Source organism: Cynoglossus semilaevis, chromosome 13, assembly GCF_000523025.1.
Source record: "Cynoglossus semilaevis isolate Cse_v1.0 chromosome 13, Cse_v1.0, whole genome shotgun sequence".
NCBI classification, from domain to species: domain Eukaryota; kingdom Metazoa; phylum Chordata; class Actinopteri; order Pleuronectiformes; family Cynoglossidae; genus Cynoglossus; species Cynoglossus semilaevis.
In genome coordinates this window covers 9,310,251-9,327,878 of record NC_024319.1, presented here as the reverse complement: position 1 = coordinate 9,327,878, position 17,628 = coordinate 9,310,251, and the positions used below count along the sequence as shown (strand labels likewise).

The following is a 17,628-nucleotide window of genomic DNA, read 5'->3' as shown; positions in this document are numbered from 1 at the left end:
TGTCCTCTCCTCTCCTCTCCTCCTCTACTCTCCTGTGCAATCTTGCTGTCACTGAGCTCTGCCAGCTGCAGCCATGTTGGAAAAGCTCGGGCTCCAGCGGCAGCAGCAGCGGCGCTAACAGCCGGGCACGGCGCTGTTGTGGACAAAAACAGACCAGGACTGGAGTCATAGCGGGGACATTTAAGCAACTAACAAGCCGGTATTAATACCAACGGGCGTATGCGTGAAATTTAAATTTAGTGGCCTGTAGGGGTGTTCGGTTTCGGAGAGTAGGTGCGGCTGGGCTCCGGGGCTAAAACGGGTGAGTATTGATCCCACATTTGAGTGGGAATAACCCACTGTTAGCTCGGTTAGCTTAGCATTAGAGGAATCACACACATTCACTCATACACACACTCACAGACAATAGGTTTAATGCCACTGCAATAGTCGTACTGAGTTCATACACACAAGAGCCACTTTAAAGATTTAATTTGATTGATGTCGAGGTGATAAATATAAAATAAGGCTCATTTTGACACCACGGAGTCATTTGTATTCCTAACAGAAGGACAGTGGTGCAGTGGCCGAAACCACCCCTCAGTGATTCTTCTGCTGGAGGTGCGAAGGTCCAAACGGAAGAGGCTTTCTCTCCTGCACAGCAGCAACCGTGTGGTCAAAAAATGAGCCACAGTGGCTCCAGCATCTGCGACGATCAGGGTGATATTAATGTTAAAAGAAGCCGGTTCGAGACAAAGGGAGGCAGGTCTTACTGAACCTGAGCGGCTCAAGTCTTTTGGGTTTTGCCTGCTGACTTGTCAACCACGGAATACTGTGCTGCTGAGTAGGTCTGAATACTCTTTATACGGTGCTTTGGCATCATCTTTATATTTAAGTTTAAGTGCTTAAATGAAACTAAAACTCACAGGTGTAATTTAAAAAATCGTGACTTAAGGGAAGGTGGACAGATGCCTGATACTGCAAGGCTCCGTGGATGTGATTTGACAGTTTTTTATTGGATTTTTTGGGGAAGGTTAGAGACAACTCTGACCGGTCATGTCTCTTACAGATTTCTACTTTGGTGCTATTTTCTTATATCTTATATTTTCTTATTTGGTGCTATATCTTATTTCCTGCCTATCTCATTTCCTGCCCCCCATCACATCCCTGTGTATGTCCTGCAGCAGCCAAACAACAGGGTCAGGACCGAAACGGTCTCCTTTACACGTGTTGGCGCTGTTTGGTTATAATTTATGTCGAGTCAGATATGGGTAAATGGAGATTTTTATTTTATTATTTTTTTTTCAAAAATCAAAATGATACACATGGCATTCACGTTCGCTTGTGATTTTTATGCAGATGCTTTGCTTTCTGTGTGGAAACAACCGCTCCTCTGTTTGGATTGTCGGACTTCTAGTTAATGTTTGCTGAATTACTTATTCATCGTTTTTGGAATTCTTCGTTTTTTTGCTGATGTCTACATGCAGGTTTGCAGCCAGATTGAATAAAATCAATAATATATTAGTGCTTTACCTTGTGAAATACTAAATGTATATATAATGCTTTATTTATATATTTAAATCTTTATTTATTTATTTATTGTAAATATAAAATGTCGCATCTCTCTCTCCCCAGCAGATGGGGCTATAAACAAAGTTGTATTGCCCTGGTGCATTATTCAGTTTATTTAAATTAAATCCTTAAACTCAGTCAAAACGTTTTTCTACAAATAGATCTAATATATATGTTTCTAGAAAAGTGATGGTGTATAGTAAATTAAGCTAATTGAAGTAGAAACTATTTTGTGGAACAGTAAACATCCAATAGCAGTTTGTCAAAACACTGAACTTAAAACTAAATTGAACCATTAACCATTACATAAAAAAAACCCTTCCAATTCACATCCTTGCTTAAACTGCTTGAAGCTAAAATTAGGGACCACAAATAGTGCTTGATCAGGGAATTTTACTTGGAGCAGTCAGCTTCCTCTGAGGCTCAGGAAGACTAAGCTTATCTGCTAATCCCTCTATTTCACTGCTTTCTATTTGGTTCTGTTGCTGACATCTCTGCATTCTTTGCATTTGATACAGACACCTATTTTGCTGTATTGTACACTGGTATATATTTGTACTCCGGAATACCTTGAACACTTAAAAAATAAACGAAAAATTAGAAAATACAGACAGAATATAGCATCATAACAGCCACTGTCTGTGACACACTACAAAGACTGGAGGGCTTGTTGTAATTTTTATATTTTACAAAGCTTGTACTTTGCAGAAGTTTTGGTTTTTATTTTTTCTTCTTTACTAGAGCTCCCCTTTTAGTAACTCTTTTTAATGAAGAGAGGCAGAACTCAGGAAGCCAACAGTGAGGACAGATCGATGTTCACACCTGTCTGGTTTCTGTCAGGGACATACAAGGTTAAACTAATACGAACATGGCGAGAAAAATGCTTAGTTAGTACATAACAGAAGCAGGCAGCTATTTGGAAATGAAACTCTGCCCCAGTGTGTTTGAGTCCCAAACAATCAGTGGGCGGGAGTTTTCCCTCTCCTATAAGTGACAGCATACAATACAACTAGGAAGTGAAGAGTCAGAAGGAAACATATACAGAGCGTCTGGGATTTTAGCAGAGGTTTAGTCCTCTGTGTACCGACTGCCAACATGCAGTTCTGGGATTTCTTGGGCTGCACCAGCACAGGTATGTGGTCCTGCTGTCGGCTCAGTGAATACATATTGTTGTGATTGGACTAGTGTATGGATCCTCAGTGCGAGGCAGGTAGAAGTGTCTGACAGGATGAGGGCTGGAAAGGAATTTGTATTGCTCACCGCTGTGCATGCAGTTGCATGTGGAAGCCTCAAAGACAGGTAGTGTGTTGAACGCAAACACAGACGTAAAAGGCTTCAATGTGCTGTTGCTCTCTTCTAATTTTCCTTGGAGTAAACTGTGCACTTCCTTTTAAAAAAAAGAGATTTTCAAAAAGCATTGAGGTTTGTTCCATGTATTTGCTGTATTTACTCTCTGTTTGTGAAGCTTACCTGCACTGACTTTTCTCAAAGAATAAACAGGGTGCTTCCCCTTGAATAAGTTTGTTATTTTAGCTTATTTGTCTTACAGGTGAAGTAATTTTTGAAAATGATGAGGTGGAAATAATACGACTACTAAGTATTCAGTACATGCTTCACATTCCTACTACTGTTAATGTGATCAGCCTGGTGACACTGGCTATGTTTACATGTGCAAAATTAAAAATCAGTCACGTTTTATTATCTATTGCCCTATTAATAGAATAGAAATCTCTGACATTTACACCATGTAGTCCTAATGGTGTTTATAAATCTATTATTTGGGACAGTTCTCTATGTAAATGATGATATAATATTGTTCAAAACTTTTGGTTTTCATCCTTGACTTCACTTATGGCTATGAATGACTATAGACATTTCCCATGTATGGTCTACCATCTTCTACTGGCCGTTCACAAGTGGTCACTGCTTAGTACAGGTCACCATGCAGCAGATGCAGACCTGCAGGCGTCTTCACATCATCTAAAGGCGGTCATGAGAAAAAAGTGTGGGAGTAGTATGTTTTCAGAGTGCATTAGAGACGGCCTACTTAGCTACAACTTGGATTCTCTGGTCAAGTGTGGTTTTTAAAATGCCGTTATACATCTAGGAGCCAATACATTAGTTTATTTTATAGTGGCTACTGCTACTGTATTATAACTTAGTGTAGATTTTTTTTATGTATTGTTAAATACCATTTTTGCAGCAGAAAGTTTAAATCTAACTTTATCTATATTTGTGGGCATTTCAAGTTCTTTTTTTAAAATACCTAAAATGATATCTCAAGGCTAAGCATTGTTTGTGGACACTTCACTGCCCCTTTAAGCATATCATGATCTGGGTTAGTTCTGGGTTAGTTCTCTGAGTTTTTTTAAAATCTCTAACAGAAAAATAACATCCCAAAAATTTACATCAGAAAATGAGATCTGATCACAAGTGGACCATTATAGCCAGCTGTGAATGTTCATTCTTGGTTCTCCCCATTTGTGATTGTTGTTAACAATGGGTTTAAAGCCTACAACTAAGTCAAGCATTAAATTGATCATTGATCCATTTTGCTGTTGAGGTTCATTCAATCCTGCCCATTCTTCAGCATGTGACTGAAGTTGCCGTAGGCCAAATATTCACCTTTTCTATGTCAGTGACATCTGAGCTTGTTTACCGATCATCTCTCTTCGGGTCTTTTTTGGATGGCGAGATCTGGTCTGACCTGTACCACAGAGACCTAAACAGTCGATTTATTTTACTGCAGCTAAACTACCACAGGCATAGTGATCAAATGTCACTTCACTCGTCCACAAGGCTTCATGTCAGTGTGCAACTGACAGCAGAAAAATGTGAAGCAGATGTCTGGCAAATAGTGAAATACTTAGCAGGTTTGATGTGAACTATTTTAGAAATATTAAATACCAGGAAAGCACAAACTGATTGGAATAAATCAAACATGAGATTGTGACATATGATCTAAATTTAAAACATTCTTGATTTTATTTTATCAGACATTTAAAACTGCCTCATGATGTCAGTTTTCCCAGTGCCTTACCTATGTTGGGGTTTACCATATTTGTGTTGTATTGAATTCCAGGACTGAACTACCTCCAACACCCAACTTGTGCCTCGGGCTATGTTTTTATGTCATTGCATTAATAGCAATGGCTGAAATATGTGATAGGACCTGTCATATTCTTTACTCTGACAGTCTTTCCTTTTACCGAAGCCAAGAACACAAGAACACATTTAAATTTGTTCTTGAGCTGAACTTTTCTTTTATGACATTTTACGGATGTTTAATTCCTTGCCTTATTTTTTAAGGCTGGGGATATTAGACTTCAGCAGGTTTATATCAGCAGTGGTTTCATTGTCTCTGTGAAAATGCAGCTGCTAGTTTTGGAAAGTATCAGTGAAAATTTACCCTAGTGTTTTGTCATTGTCTGTCTTCCTCCATTTGCATGCAGAGTAGAACTATTTTGTTTAATGTATTCAATGTGGTCGGCACTTGCAGCCAGGCAATTTGATTGTAAAATGACTCATAGACTGAAAAATACTTGAATGGAATATCAGATTAATACATGTCCTACATTTTTTTTAATTGGATTTGATATATTTTAATTCCCTGTAACTGACATCACAGTTGGAATAAAAATGAAGTTAAAAAACTTCCCTCAAAACTCTTGGAAAGACCTGGTTGTATATAAACTAGGGATGCAGACTGGGTAACTCATTCAAATACAAATATTAATATTTAACATATGTTCACTTTCTAGGAAACGTACTGCACAACAACCCAAAATACTGTCTGTATCTAACATGAAATTTTTTTTTTAAGTTTCTAAAAGAACTCCGGGATCTGAGGATCCTATTGGACCCTGGAGAGGGGGGATAGGTGTATATTTTTGCGAATATCTGCACATTACCTTTGGTGCAATGCGCTGAACGCTCAGGCAGAGCCATAAAATGGCTTGTTTGTGTAAAAAGTGAAACAATAAATCTGTGAATCCAGGAGGAAACGGCATTAACAAGAGGACATAAATCTGAAAGGGCAGGTTTCTGTTATACCCTGTGAAAACAATCATTTTTAAACAACTCAAAGCCTATTACCTTTTAAAAATAAAACAGATCATGTTACTTACAACTGAACCAGTGTGCCAGTTTGACACATGATATCTTTGGCTTCACAAACCAGCTCTTCTCTTTGTTTTCATGTTTTATAGTTGTTTTTATACATACACATAGAGTTTTTAACCGTAACGTTTCAGTGCAGTGACATGAGCAGATGTTAAATACAGGACTCTGGTGTAAAACAGGAAGTTGTCAAACTCAATTCCTTTTTATTGCAGTAGCCCCAATACTACAATCATATTTTTATAGTCTCTTCTTACAATGACAGCTACTTCATTAACCCCTTTCCTGCTGCTGCTGCTGCCGCTGTTGTGACTTTTTTCTGCTCTCTGTTGTTGCTCTTCACCTCTCTATTGTGATCTAAGTTGATCAGTGGAGAGGAGTTGGACGAGGCTGCTGTTTTCTAAATGAGAACGGAGTTGTGCAATGCCCTTAGCGTGGTGTCAGCTGCAGCGTAGCCTCTGTAGTTTACAGCCACAGGCTATGCTTTTCTCCTGCGAGTGTGAAAGACAGAGGCTCAGAGCGTGAGGTGGAAAATGTGAGAGAGTAGAAGGGAAGTGTTATTGCAAGTGAAAGGTTTTGAGCAATACTGATGACAGATGCTTTACTATCAATTTTATTCCACAATGTGGTTTGGGGAGCTTGCTCATTTCTGGTCCCTAAATTGTGGTCTGTAGGCCACTTAGACCTGGTCCCTAAATTGTGGTCTGTAGGCCAATTGTAGACCTTAGAGCTTCTGCAAGTGAACCTCATAGAGGTTACAACGTTAAGTACACTGTGTCTTTATATACATCTGCAGTACTGCTGCATTACCTCTAGTAGTAGAATATAGTAAAACAGTTTCTATACAGCACTGGGCCAGAATCAGTTGATACATGAGTTAATGCTGTCAGACTGAGAAGGAGACTCAGACTGATGCCACCCCAACAGTTGTTACTCTTTGGAAATAGAATCCTCAGTGTAGCAGACATTATCAGACATAACACTGCCTGGAACAAATTGGATTATGTGATTACAGGAAATTCAGTAGAATGGCCCCACTCACACCCAATGTATGTGTGTCTCTTTGTGTTATTATTGAGGAGGATGACAGGTCTCGAATCTTTTGTTTTTTAAATGTGCTGAAAGCATTGTCAGTAATTTGACAAACACATATTAAGCACAAAGCCTTTTGCGGATGCTCCTTTTATGCCTTATCTCTTTTATCGTCCTGTTTAATTTTGTGTATTGCAAACATCAGTTTTTGAATTTATTTGTTATTACCTTCGCTTGTCACAAAGAGTTTTACCAAGCACAGATTGAAGGCTCTATTCAACTTTAAGCACTGCCGTTACGGTTGTTTTCATAGTAAATGCTACTTGATTTGTGTCCAAAGATTTACCCTTTCATGTGAACTTGTTGAGGGACCTGCACTTCCGAAGACCTTTCCAAGAACTTGACCCAACATGTTTCTACATTAGTTTTAAAGACATGTTCTTCTTACCAATTGAAAAATAATAGTGATGGAGTATTTAAAAAAGATAATTTCATATTGACAAATCTGTTAATCGAGCAAATACACTAATATAGAAAAGAACGCGATCAGTGTTAATTCTTTATGCATTCAATCATGCTAAGGTGAAAGAAGTTTCCTTAAGTACTTTATGAGAATATAAAAGTAAGTGTGGGGGCGGTCTGTCATGGTGTATTTTACAGCTTCACTGTTAGATGTCACTCTTACACACAAACCTTCAAAATGTTCTGTACAACCTTTTTTTTAAGCAAAGATAACTATGGTGAACAGCTTTTTTCCTTGGGAACAGATTGTTATCTCTGGCTGTAACTTGGCTAATGGGAGATCAACTTTATCCAAAGTGACAGAAGTATCACTCTATGAGTTATGGTGGCCTTAGTCATGGCCTGCAGTGTTATGACAATAGAAAGCAACTGTATCTCCAAACCTGAGGGATTGGATAAATGCCATGGTGGAGAGGGCATCCTATAAATACATGCTCAGCAGAATCAGCATTAGTGACACCAAGGATGGACGTGATGAGATTGAGCCTAATAGTTAAGGTTAGGTGAGGTTAGTTAGGGTGAAGAAATAAGTCACCTGCATTGACTCATTTATATTTTACATCTTTTTTTTCAGTAATAGGAGTAGACTTCTCTTTTTAGGATGTACAGCCTATGTATAGATGTACAGGCTGTTTTGTGGATCATATTTAACTCATAGACACATTTATTTTCATGAAGATTTCCGTCTAGTAGTAGAGTTTTCCAATAAGGATCATTTCCCCCTTTCTTTTGGCTTGGATTTCACTAATTCAGTTTTGGTAAGTGACATCGTCTTTAGGTTTCCGGGATCTCAACTTCCGACTAGTTATGAATTGGAAATAATGTGGTAGTTTAATTTCAAATACTGAGTTAAAATTGCCATTATTTAATGTTTGTGGGTTCTGCAAAGGAAGACCAGATCCAATTATTAGTGATCCCTTCCTAGAAGAACTTGCTTGTTATTTATCTGCAGTGTCCTTTTTTTCTGTCATTTTTCCGATGCTTGGCTGCTAAAGCAGTGTGGGTGAGTCAGCAGTCATAGAGTGAATGCACCTACAGTATTATACAGCGAGAAAGAAACCCTCATGCATGGCTTGGATAAAAAGCTTATTTTGGGTTCTTTAGGAATGACGGGATACACTACTTTTCAGAGTGTTACATTTGGTTCATGACTATATATAAGCTGCTAACAGCAAAACAACATAGTGACACCAAGCCCATTTCTTTTTCACTGCATGGCACTATTTCTGTTTCAGTGAACAAATTTAAATGCACAATATTACTTGTGACTGAGTCACTTTTTATCCTTGATTAAAAGTTTTAATGACTTGCTTGTGTCATAACAGAACAAATATTACAGTAAGTCTTGCTCCTGTCTTTGTTACTGTTGTTGAAATACTTCCAAGCTGCTGACATTATTTAATTAACTACCAATAAGAGCAATGAGACACTTAACTACAGTAGAAAAACAAGTACAAGTACTTGAATGAAGAATGTTGCCTGATACCAATACTGGTGTTATCTCATTATCTCAAGTGTCTTTATCCCCTGATTTTTTTAAAGTCTCTGCTTTATGATTGTCACTTTGAAAAGAGAATATCAAATATTTTGGTTGAACGTGCTATGTCAGGACATAACTGTATATAAAGACAATTACCACTGGTTTACCACTGGTATTCTCCACAGATCAAACAGTTAATAGCAGGCAATGTGAAAGTGACACACAGACGATATCTTTCATATTTCATGAGACAATGCCCTGGGAGAATCCAAATCAGTCCTGCTGTTGCTTAGTAACAGATGTCAGCGAAGCCTCTGTGTGTACAACATTTCATCACGTTGCTCATTGTGGTTTAATTTTCATGTGAGATTGAGGCGAAGATTGAGTGAAGAGATCGGAAAGTGATGTGGTTAGAAGGATGTGATCAAGTGTGTACGAGACGAATTGCATCAGACAAATGAGGCCAATACTTGTGACGTGACAGCTAATATATTCTGTCAAGTCATGATTCTGGCTGTGCTTCAGCTGTCACATCACACCATCCTGACCATTGGAGCTGCTCAGGTTAGGCATGTAAATCAATGGATTGTGCATCAGTGTGATAACAAATGTACTTCTTTCTTTTAAATTTATTTTTTTCATCTACTTCATAGTTCTAATTTTAGAGCAAAGATGGTCTTTTATTGTTATGACACAAAAGCCCAAATTGATTGATTCTTGTGATTAGTGGTTGATGATGAAAGTAATTTATGTTTATTCCCATTTAAGTGCTTTCCATTTCAATGTGTATTGTTAATGGGCTTGATGTTTTATTGTTGGTCCTCTCTATTTTGCACCATTCTAAACCGGTTATTCCCAATCATCATGTGCCATGAGCATTCATGGAAAACTTTCCTGAAAACTATTATTTATTCACTGCAAATAATGTATCTTTGTTCTTCAATGCAACATTGATAGACAGAATGATGGAATACTCCTCCACTAGACTAGTCAGAGCTGTTTGTGTGTATCTTTCTTCCTGTGGATATATCCGTCTTGTGTTCAACACACACTACACATGTACATGTGACAGTGCATAATTTCCAGAGCAACAAAAAGTATTTACTCCAAATCTCATGAAGTAAAATCTTGTTTTTCTCTATTTTATTTCAGATATTTCCAGAATATCATACTACGCTGGTGAGTATAAACCTTTAGAGTATTTTTGAACCAATTTGTTTTTACATAAGTTAGATATGTCAAGAGTTTTACAATTTTAAAAAATCAAGCTGAAATTGTTAATGGACTTTACCAGTGGTACAAAGGTGTTCAGTACTACAGTAGATAAATAGACAGGTAGTAACATTCTATGTGTTCAGTACTACAGTAGATAAATAGATAGATGGAACTTTTTTGTTTCAGTAACAGGTAGTAACATTCTAGAAATCTGAATAGAGTTTAAGTATTATTTTTGTATATAAAAAGGTTTAGAAAGTCCTTGACCTTTTATAAAGTGGTAAAAACTTATGGGGGGCAGCAGGGCAAATTGTTGTAATTGTGTTTCCTCTGATAAATCAGAACAGCAGTATTGTAGAAAGTGTGGTGGAGGTTTTGAAGCGCTAGTTGTGAATGTGTTGATGTGTGGGTGATGGGAAGGTGCTCAAGAATAGTCCTACATTAAAAGGGGGGCATTGCAGAAAATGTTTTGGAAACACTGGTCACTTTTTAAGTAAAATAATAAAGTCTATGTTAACATTATCTATAAAAGCTGATGTGTGATTTAAAATTTCAAAGCAATATCTTAGTGGTTCCTAGCCCCAGTTTCATGAGCTATATGTTGCTAGGTAACTGTTGCCTTTTACCACGATGATGTATGTATGTACTGTATGTGGGGTGGGGTGGGTTCTTTCCTGGGAAAATTAAATTCTAATTCATAGTTAATTTTCTTATCCTTAATTCTGGCTGATGTCTCCGAGCAGATTGTTTCACTGCACGCTCTGTTACTATTACTGCTTTAATCTGCTCATTTTCTTGCTTGTCCATCATGGTGAAGAGCATCCTAACCTCAGCCACATCCAGCTCAGCCTGGTGATTTTAGGCAGTTTCTCAGTCTGTAAATCAGCAGGTCAAAGCAGGTCTCTCTACTTTCTCTTTCAGACCTTCCTTTTTACTCCTGTTACCACTTCTGTCACACATAACCTCCTGTCAGGACTATAGAAACACACAGTACTTTTTGGCTTCAAATGCTCCACCAGTGAGTAGTTGCTCTGCTTAAATTTCACAATAAATGGCCTTAGCAAAGCAAAGTCAATATCAATGATTCCAGTGTCTCATTGATGTTTGGATTGTTTTAATTTTCTTTTAAATTACAAGTGACTATCCTATGTAAATTGTTCAGGCTTATGAAGACAGGATATTTTAATGTAACATAACAAATGAGTCAAATTAATCAAAACTTGTAATGTCTGTTTTTTGTCTGATCTATGATCTTAGTGAAACCCTGTTTGTTTGTGTCAGAAGGAGGTCATTTTTATTTAGAGGTCATATTCATAGATTCCAGGGGTTTCACTTTTCACTTCCCGTCCACTGCATCAAGTCTTAGTTACAGTATTTCCATGACTCCCTTATCTACTTAGCCCTACTCCCCCCCCCATACACACACACACACACAGTTGCTTCTGCCTGTTGTTACTAACAGCCTTCATGCAGCCTGTACTGAAAACACAGCAAAGGAGATACACTGGCACTCTCACTCACACCTTGCTGACTCTCACTCACATTTTTTCCACACATTAACTTATACACAGTTACTTTGCTCACTTTAGTTTATATTCACACACAACCCATGGCTTAAAAACATGCTCTCACACCACATTCTCTTTGGTGCACTCATATGACTGCGCTGAGTTTGTGTGTCAGAATGTGTGTGTGTTCGGCTGCAGCAGTGTCTGTGTGTGTGATCTAGCGATGAGCTCTAGTTGCCCCTGCTTTGCTGCTTCTGCTGCCGCTGCTGCGGAGGGGAGCTGTTTGAAGCCACTCTGAACCACACACAGCTGACTGCTGAAGGATTTATTTTATCGAGGCTTGTTTCTGGTTCTTCCTTCTTTCATAATTTTTTCAGCTAACCTGGGTTTGCATCTCATTATTACTTCACCTTCTAACTGTTAACGTCTCCGTGGGACACTGCTTCTGAATTGATCTTCTCTCGGAAAGGCTTCGGAGGATGTGAATATTTCTTAGGAATTTCTCTCCCCTAACTTGCTGAACTCTTTCCAGTTTTTAATAGAATTCTTTCTCTTTTTATCATTGTGTTTGTTGTCATCGTGCCTCCTTGTCCCCTGCTGTCGGTTTTTGTCCTGTCGTCATTGTCCTTTTCTGGTCTTCCTGTCCTTTTTTCCACCTTTGTGTGTCATTCTCATCTGTTTCTACCTCCAGCTCACTATGCTCCAGTTCTTGACATCCCTCTTCGCCCTACATTTTCATCACTTTCTTCCCTGATGTCATGTTTCTTTTTCCCGTTGCGCTGACCCTTTTTTAAACAGTATTGTGGATTTACGGAACAGATGCTATTGATACTGTACAATACAATATTTCTTTGGAATTTTGCTCTTTGACCCAAATTACAAGGATTTTTCTGTGCTGGTCGAGGTATATCGTCATTATTTTGTAACCTGGAACTCGAGATTAACAGCTTCAGGGAATTTGCTGTCTTTGAATTTCACATCAAGGATCAATAAATGGGATCAGCAGCTTCACATATGAGTTTGATGTCTTGTGTGGATTTAGTGAACCTGATGGGAAAACGTCTCCCAACCACAGAAGCTCCGCTTGAATATCTGTTTTGGTGATCATAATCCCTGATGAAGTGTCCTTGAGCAACTTATTCCAAACCCATCTTGTGACAAAGTCCCATTCAAATATGATTTTATAAGTTACGTTCGAGGTACTGTGCTGGGCTACGGGTGATGACAAAGACTGTGATGGATTGATAACTAGAACCGGGACCTGAATCTTCTTGCACAAGTGAAGGAGCTGAACATGATGTTTGAGTGATATAGCAGTGGAAGTCCAGTTTTGTGACCGCTATTTCATATCCCTGCAACAGATACTGTCCCTGCTGTTTCACATTTTCACATTCAGCATCCATATCAGCTTCAGACCCTGAGGATGTTGGAAGTTGGAGTCGCCTTCAAACAGAGACAGTCATGGATGGTGTTCTCTCTACCTGCTGTCTGTGTCAAGAAAATTTTATTTTACTAAGGATAGTTGAAACAATTTTTGTTGACCTATTGAGTTGTTAACTTTGATTTTTTTATTTTTATGTTTATTTGGGCTTTCTTTTGTTAAGTAACCTCATGGGTATGTCTGTACCCGGTGAAGACCCCAGTACATGTAATCGTTTTTGACATTTGAACACTTTAAAGAATGATTTGGCTATCTTAGTTTCCCTGGATTTACATACCAAGAGTTGTTTTCTTATTTATGAGTCAAGTCGGAATCCATTCTGGAACTCTGTAGTGTTTTGTATGGAGTTCTGTCTTAAGCTTGTGACCCAACCTGGAACTGAGCCTACAACACAAATGGAGAGCAGTGGCTGCATACCCCTCTGCTGGAGCAAGGGGGCTTGCATCTACGCACAGCACCCCTTACCAAGTATGTATTCAATGGTATATTAGTTAATAAAGGACATTATAGACACGATAGTCAGTCAATAGAATTGAATCTGATAGCAGATTAAATTTAGTTCTTTCATCATTGCCTAATTAGTTAAATGCACTAGTGAACATATATTTGTGTATATAAATGTAATTCTGCATCTTGGACACAATAAAACTTTTATTTTTTGGGACTAGTGATTGAGGTTTGTAGGGATTATAATTCATGGCAGACTGGCCTAACCAGAGTTCACCTGCTCATCTGTGCAGCTGTACAGTCAAACAACATTGTGAATAATATAATGTATATAATATATATTAATATGCTGCAATGAAAAATATGTTTCTCACATCTGCCACTCTCTATCCATACTATTGTTGTCATTTGAAAAATATTTTTTATTGCTTAAAAGTAGTGTTGCTGTAGCCGTGGCTACACAACCTTTGCATTGCCCCACAAGGATAAATACAGTTTTCCTGAATTGGCTTACTTGAAAACTGAGTGTTTCCCTTAATAAGATGAATTTAGACAGTGATATAAATCTTACTTGTCTGCTCCTTCATTATTCAGGAAGTCTGTCCTGATTGTCAGCATTGCTGTAAGGTTTTGGAGGACACCAGAGGATGGAAAAAGCCACCAAGTACTGTGTGGTGCTGCGTAAACATAAAGTACAATCAATATGTTGTAAAGCTATATGGCACCTCACTGAAGTGGTCTAATGGGTGTGCAACTTCTGAGCCCATTGATAACATGGTAAAAGTGCTTAGTATGATTTTTATACTTGATATTACTGTGGGACTGAAATGGGGCCATAGGTGAGGGAAAACTTGTATTTTTCTGAAGACTCAAACCAGGTGAGATGGTCATATTTGACCTTTAAGACTCTACTGTCAGAGAAACGTCTTCTGTTTTCCACAATCATATGCACACATGCGGAAGTGGGGGGGGGTTGGGGAGTGAGGGGGGGAGTTTTTTGAGGATGAGAGAAAGCTGAGAAGGAAGCAAGAGAGGTTGTTCAATAGGTCATAAGGATCAGATAGAAATGTGAAAGCAAGAACTATAAGGTCTGCAAGATTGAGGACAGATTGGAGGCTGGAGAAGAATCGAGCTAGACTAGGTCCTAAACTTAGAAAAAAGGAACATGGGGAGGATTTTCAGTATAGGTAGGGAGAAACAAGGGGAAGATTAATTACCTGTAAAGAAAAACATGAAAGAATGAACACATGTCAAGGAAAGGAACAGGGTAGAGGAGAGACAAAGACGCCTTAGCTCCCCCAGGATGTTGCGAACCACAGTAACCCAGATACTAGTTAGAACAGGAGATCATTCTGTGGCTGCTGATGCGGGACAGAGCTACACTCAAGCCTTCTGTGGTTTAGCCGGCTGTGGACCCCCACTGAGAGAGAGGCAGCGGGGGTGGTTGGATTGGCAGCAGCCTTCTCCCCCACTGGCTGCCTTCATGGCCTAGTTGATTTGATTTCTCTCTTGTGGGGCTCTGAGGTCATGAGACTGAGGATTTAGTGCAGCTATGCTGAGTAGAGATTGGTTCTGAGATAAAGTGTTTCATTTGTCCTGTGATGTATGCTGCACCTGTATTTATAGCAGTATTTAGCCTGGCTTTTTAAATGCATTCATCACAATGTCCAAAATGGGTAAATTCCACCACTACGATTTTAGAAATGTTGGAAAGCGCAGCGTTTACAGCATAAGCAGGAAGTGTACACAAACTGAATCGCAAGTATGCTCACGTGGGTAATAGGATTTCATTAAGCTGGTTGTAGTATCTAGGTTAAAGTTATGGGTTTTTATGCTAATAGAGTGTTGTGTGGGTGTGTGCAATGTGGTGTGATGATATCTAAATGCCTAAAATCGAATGTGATTGTGGAGCGAGTGAGCTGCAGCAGATGTCTGACTGTGGTTTGTGACTCTATGGCTCCTTTGGTGAAACAGTTTCTATTTAAATTTGGGTTACAGTCAAAGTAATGTCCCCAATATGTTTTTTTTAATGTGCTCCTCTGAGACGAGGCAGGGAAGCTGGAGCTCATGCTGTTAAAATTAGTGGAGATGTGTTGGGAAAAATATTTCTTAGCTCATATGCATAGGCTGTTTCCCTTTGGCTTCTAAATAAGAGATATATAAAATTGCACAATATTTTATTAGTTCCATTGTTTACCCTGTTGGACATTAAAGAACAACACTACCAACTGCAAGAGTGTTAGTTTTGACAGTAAGCATTCCAAAATCAAAATTTTTGTCTATATATTAGTTTATTTGCATTTTGCTGTCGTCTTTGGAGTGCCTGCAATCAGATTTGGTTCTAGCCATTTTTGTACTGAAGATGATGTTTCAGCCCCTCCATTCTTTAAATGTATTTTATTTCTTTTTTAAGAGGTATCATTTTCCAACATTATAAGTAACAATTCACTCTAACTCTGCCACACACTGTGTTTAATAAAGCCTTCACTTTAGAGATCCATTTAGTCTGTGGGTTTGGCTGTAGCTAATGTACACTAGCTTTGATTCATCACCTTGATACGTCTCCATTTATGCACTCAAGATAAAAGCAAGTCAGTCGCTCTGTCTAGCTGGGATCCTTGGAATCCAGAGACTCAGATGTGTGAAGTAAACAAAAGTATTTGCAAAGAATATTCATATTTGAGCTTAAAATATACTTTTTTTAAAAGTCATCAGTGATGCCAAATATATGAAGAAAAAAATAAATTCTTCATCAAATTGTAACTGTCAATAGAAAATGTGTATCTGACTTGTGCACACACCCTCAGGATCCAGCAGATTCAGTACAGAACGCTGAGTCGTGTTCTTGGGTGCATAATGTCATCCTCTATTCTTCTCCTGCTGTGTGCAGACACACTCACGTGTGCAGAATTTTACTTGTATTTGAAGAGGCAACTGCAGGTCAAGCTATCGAAAGTGCTTTTGAAGAGGCAACTGCAGGTCAAGCTACCGAAAGTGCTGAGTCATTGTTGCCCTTAGTAACTTCCCTGTTGCCGATTCATACCAACAACAATGATAAATCGTTTTGTGGTTGAGGAGAAGTTCCATAGTTTAAGACAGAAATAAGTGGAAATGGCAATACTTTTAATTACATTTACAACCACAATTGGCAAAAGCAATTGAAGCAGTTGTTTCAAATTATATTTGTCACAACTACAACAGTGAGGATTTAGATCACCAGAGTCACTGGAGTCATGGTGACAAGGATGACTTAACAAAGCCTGATGGGATTTCCAGGAAGTGAAATGTGATACAGGAAAACATGAATGCTGCTAGACAGGGATTCAGGATAAGGTTACGTTAGAAAGAACCTTGAATTAAATATCAACATTTCTGAATGTGGCGATGAGACAGTGACTCGCTGTATTTAAAAATGAGGTTACTGTTTGCTGTGTGGGCAGGGTTTTCAAACAGATTTGTTTAAGGGAACTGATCCTTTAACCAATTGGCTAAAGACCTCTCCAAATGGATTGTGCAAATGTAGTTGCATTATAAAACAAAGTCACAAAGTGTGGTTTTATATGATTAATCTACCTTTTTTTTTTTTTTAATTTATATTCAAATTTGTTTGTTATTCTCACTTCTGCTTAGCCTTTTGAAGCTAAGTTGACCTTGTACTACTGGAGGACTAAAGCTGTTGGTCAGCCAATCTGACCCCATTATTCCCCTCTGTCTGAGGATGTATTAATGTATTGAAACTTACCTGATTGACTGTTGAACTGTGAGTCAGTAAGGTCCTTCTACAAACTGAAAAGTCATGTAACAGGCTGCTCCTTTTTTATCGCGTTCACACACTGTTGGTCAACTTTGACCAACTCCTGATGTTTATATTCTGTTTTGTTAATCTCTTTCAGAATATGAAGGCCAGTTAGCCCTGGCAAGACCCTTCGAGTCAGGCATGGCATCGTCTTCCTACTTGGAGCCCAACCTCAATCACTCTGCAGCGGGTGGTTGTGGGGTCAAATCCCGGTCTGGGATGCCTGGTGTTGGCAGCAGCACCTCTGCTGGAGGCATTGAACGGCCCCCCGGCTCAATGGACCGGATTCTCAAGATCTTCCATTATTTTGAGACTAATAGTGAACCAAGTACATGGGCTAGTAACATCAGACACGGAGACGCTACAGACGTCAGGGTAAAGCACACACACATTCCCTGTGTTTGTATCCAGTCTTTCTTTTCATTTCGCTTAGATTAAATTGGACATTTTATTTCCCTTTAAAACAGGGAGTAATCCAGAAGATTGCAGAGATCCATAAACTGCGCTGTGTCTCCTC

At 38.7% G+C, this 17,628-nt stretch overlaps 1 protein-coding gene across 1 annotated transcript in view; it reads left to right on the top strand.

Annotated features, from left to right (window-relative positions):
* Positions 1-10,225: 10,225 nt before the first annotated feature.
* The window catches only part of LOC103388446 (focal adhesion kinase 1), a 41,785-nt gene continuing 34,382 nt past the window's right edge, over positions 10,226-17,628 (top strand). The window contains exons 1-3 of the mRNA XM_017037953.2: positions 10,226-13,336; positions 17,209-17,486; positions 17,579-17,628. Coding sequence (XP_016893442.1) covers positions 13,210-13,336; positions 17,209-17,486; positions 17,579-17,628 — 455 coding nt within the window. The 5' untranslated portion in view covers positions 10,226-13,209. The remainder of the gene's footprint in view (positions 13,337-17,208; positions 17,487-17,578) is intronic.